Here is a 2,003-nt window from a genome sequence, read left to right as displayed (position 1 = left end):
TTGAGAGATTTTAAAGTCCATATTTCAGAACATGATGAAACTCTATGAAACATAATAATGCAATATAATATTCCAGAACATGATGAAACTCTATGGAACATAATAATGCAATCTAGAACATGAAAAACCTGATAAGTTTTCAGTGTATTGACACTGAATGAAACTTTATGATACAATCTCGAACAGATAAACCACGGTAAAATAGTACATATGGTTGTTTTTCCTTTTAAAAAATAATAAAACATTATGATAAACATTTGAATATTTTAGTATCTTTATATTGCAATGCACATGTTTGTGGAAGGAGAGTACGTACGTAGTTGAATAGTGCACACATATCTGTAAAAAAAATAGAAATATGTGTAGCATTTCTGACACAACACCCAATGGATATGACAGTATAGAGAATTAAAAATATATCAAACATCTCCGTGGAAAAAGTGACATGGATCCCACCCAAAAGCATTAAGTGCTCAGCTATGCACGGTACCTCCCGTGCATGGTAGAAAAGCCGGTCTCATAAGCCAACACTAACTGAATCCAACACAACACAACACACAACACATTGAAACGCAACACAGAGAAGCCACATGCATCCCGGACCGATCTTCACCTAGATACACGCATGCGATGAAGAGGCAACACAACTTTTATTTCTGGTCATCCTAACACACAACGAACAAGCGTCCATCCGCCGACGGAATTAGCTCAGCAGTCCCGCTCGCAGTAGCACTTGCGCTCGACGTAGTGCGTGTTGCACTGACCGCGAGGAAAGTTCTCGGTGCGGCACACGCTGGCGCAGTTGGTGTCGCTGAAGCAGGCGCCCTTGAACTTGTGGCTCTGCGACTCGCACGTCCGGGCCTCCGCCGTCCCCATCTCTGCAATGCGGCCACCACAGAGAGTAAATTAAGCGCCGGTGAATAATTACAGCTTACAGATGCTCCATCGCTGGGAGGGAGGGAGGGAGGGAGGGAGGAAGCTCGGCGGACGCACCCGTGGCGACGAGGAGGAGCAGGATGAGGAGGGCGGCGGCGGGCGCGGCCGCCATGCGACGACGAGGGGACGCCATTTTTCTTCTGCACTTGCTCTCTTGCTGCTTCACCCGAGTGTCAAATCAGAACTCTCTGCTGCTGGTGCGGCGGGGCTTGGCTGTGTTAATTATCGAAGCAAAGAGGAGGAGGAGTTTATATAGATAGGAGCGGCAGGGAGAGAGCTTCATGCTTTTTGGACTTAAAATATTCGATTCTCAGTGGTGGTGCGCTACGTGCCAATATATAGTTCCACGTTGCCATGGCAGGTGTCCTCGAATTCGCTCGATGCATGCATGCGTGACGACATGTGCTACGTCTCTGAGCTGAGTGGAGTGGAGTGGAGGTGTCGGCAGGGCAGGAGACGACGCTTTTGCCAGCGACGCTGCGCGCAGGATTCATGATTTATGCCAACTTTACTTCACTTGCCCGCTGCCTAGGTAGATGTCATTATTAAAAAAAAAGTTTATACAAAAAATCTTAGCAGCAGCACGGGAAGATAAGAAGAGGCGCTACTACTAATTAGCAGTAGCGCTGTTTCTAAACATGCGCTACTGTTAACGGATTAGCACTAGCGCGGCTTGGTTGGGACATAGTACTATTAAAAAAATCCGATCGTTCCGCCACGTTAGGTTTAGCAGTAGCGCGTCTAGACTAACTGCGCTACTGCTAATGTAATAGTAGCGCGTTTTTTTGCATGTCGCTACTGCTAATTTCGAACCTGGCCACATGATGGGCCCCTCTTAGCAGTAGCGCCTTTACCAGAAGCACGCTACTGATAGCTTATTAGCAGCAGCACATTTTACAACACGCGCGACTGCTGATGAGGTTATGTACCTAGGGTAGGGTCATAGACCTATCTAGGATACCATGCCCAAGGGCATCATCGTACGAAGCTACCTTCCGGTCGACCAAGAGAAGTTCCACTCGACCAAGGGAGACTCCACTCGACTGGCTAGAAGACACTCGACCATG

General features: G+C 47.3%; 1 protein-coding gene across 1 annotated transcript; it reads right to left on the bottom strand.

Annotated features, from left to right (window-relative positions):
- Nucleotides 1-389: 389 nt before the first annotated feature.
- LOC119299277 (defensin Tm-AMP-D1.2-like) lies at nt 390-1,190 on the bottom strand. Its single transcript, XM_037576521.1, has 2 exons — nt 994-1,190; nt 390-878 (listed from the first exon to the last, which is right to left on the bottom strand). The coding sequence occupies exons 1-2, from the start codon at nt 1,067-1,069 to the stop codon at nt 709-711; spliced, it is 246 nt and encodes an 81-aa protein (XP_037432418.1). The 5' UTR covers nt 1,070-1,190; the 3' UTR covers nt 390-708.
- Between the last annotated feature and the right edge of the window lie 813 nt (nt 1,191-2,003).

Source organism: Triticum dicoccoides, chromosome 1B (genome assembly GCF_002162155.2).
Source record: "Triticum dicoccoides isolate Atlit2015 ecotype Zavitan chromosome 1B, WEW_v2.0, whole genome shotgun sequence".
Taxonomy (NCBI): domain Eukaryota; kingdom Viridiplantae; phylum Streptophyta; class Magnoliopsida; order Poales; family Poaceae; genus Triticum; species Triticum dicoccoides.
Note: the sequence above shows the minus strand (reverse complement) of the source record. Positions and strands in the feature narration are given on the sequence as shown.

What these genes read in the sequence shown, in the direction of transcription:
- LOC119299277 (XM_037576521.1), bottom strand. Translation starts at nt 1,069, where the DNA reads ATGGCGTCCCCTCGTCGTCGCATGGCGGCCGCGCCCGCCGCCGCCCTC. An exon ending in GCTCCTCCTCGTCGCCACGG is followed by an intron (nt 879 to 993) that starts GTGCGTCCGCCG and finishes GCCGCATTGCAG; the next exon opens with AGATGGGGACGGCGGAGGCC.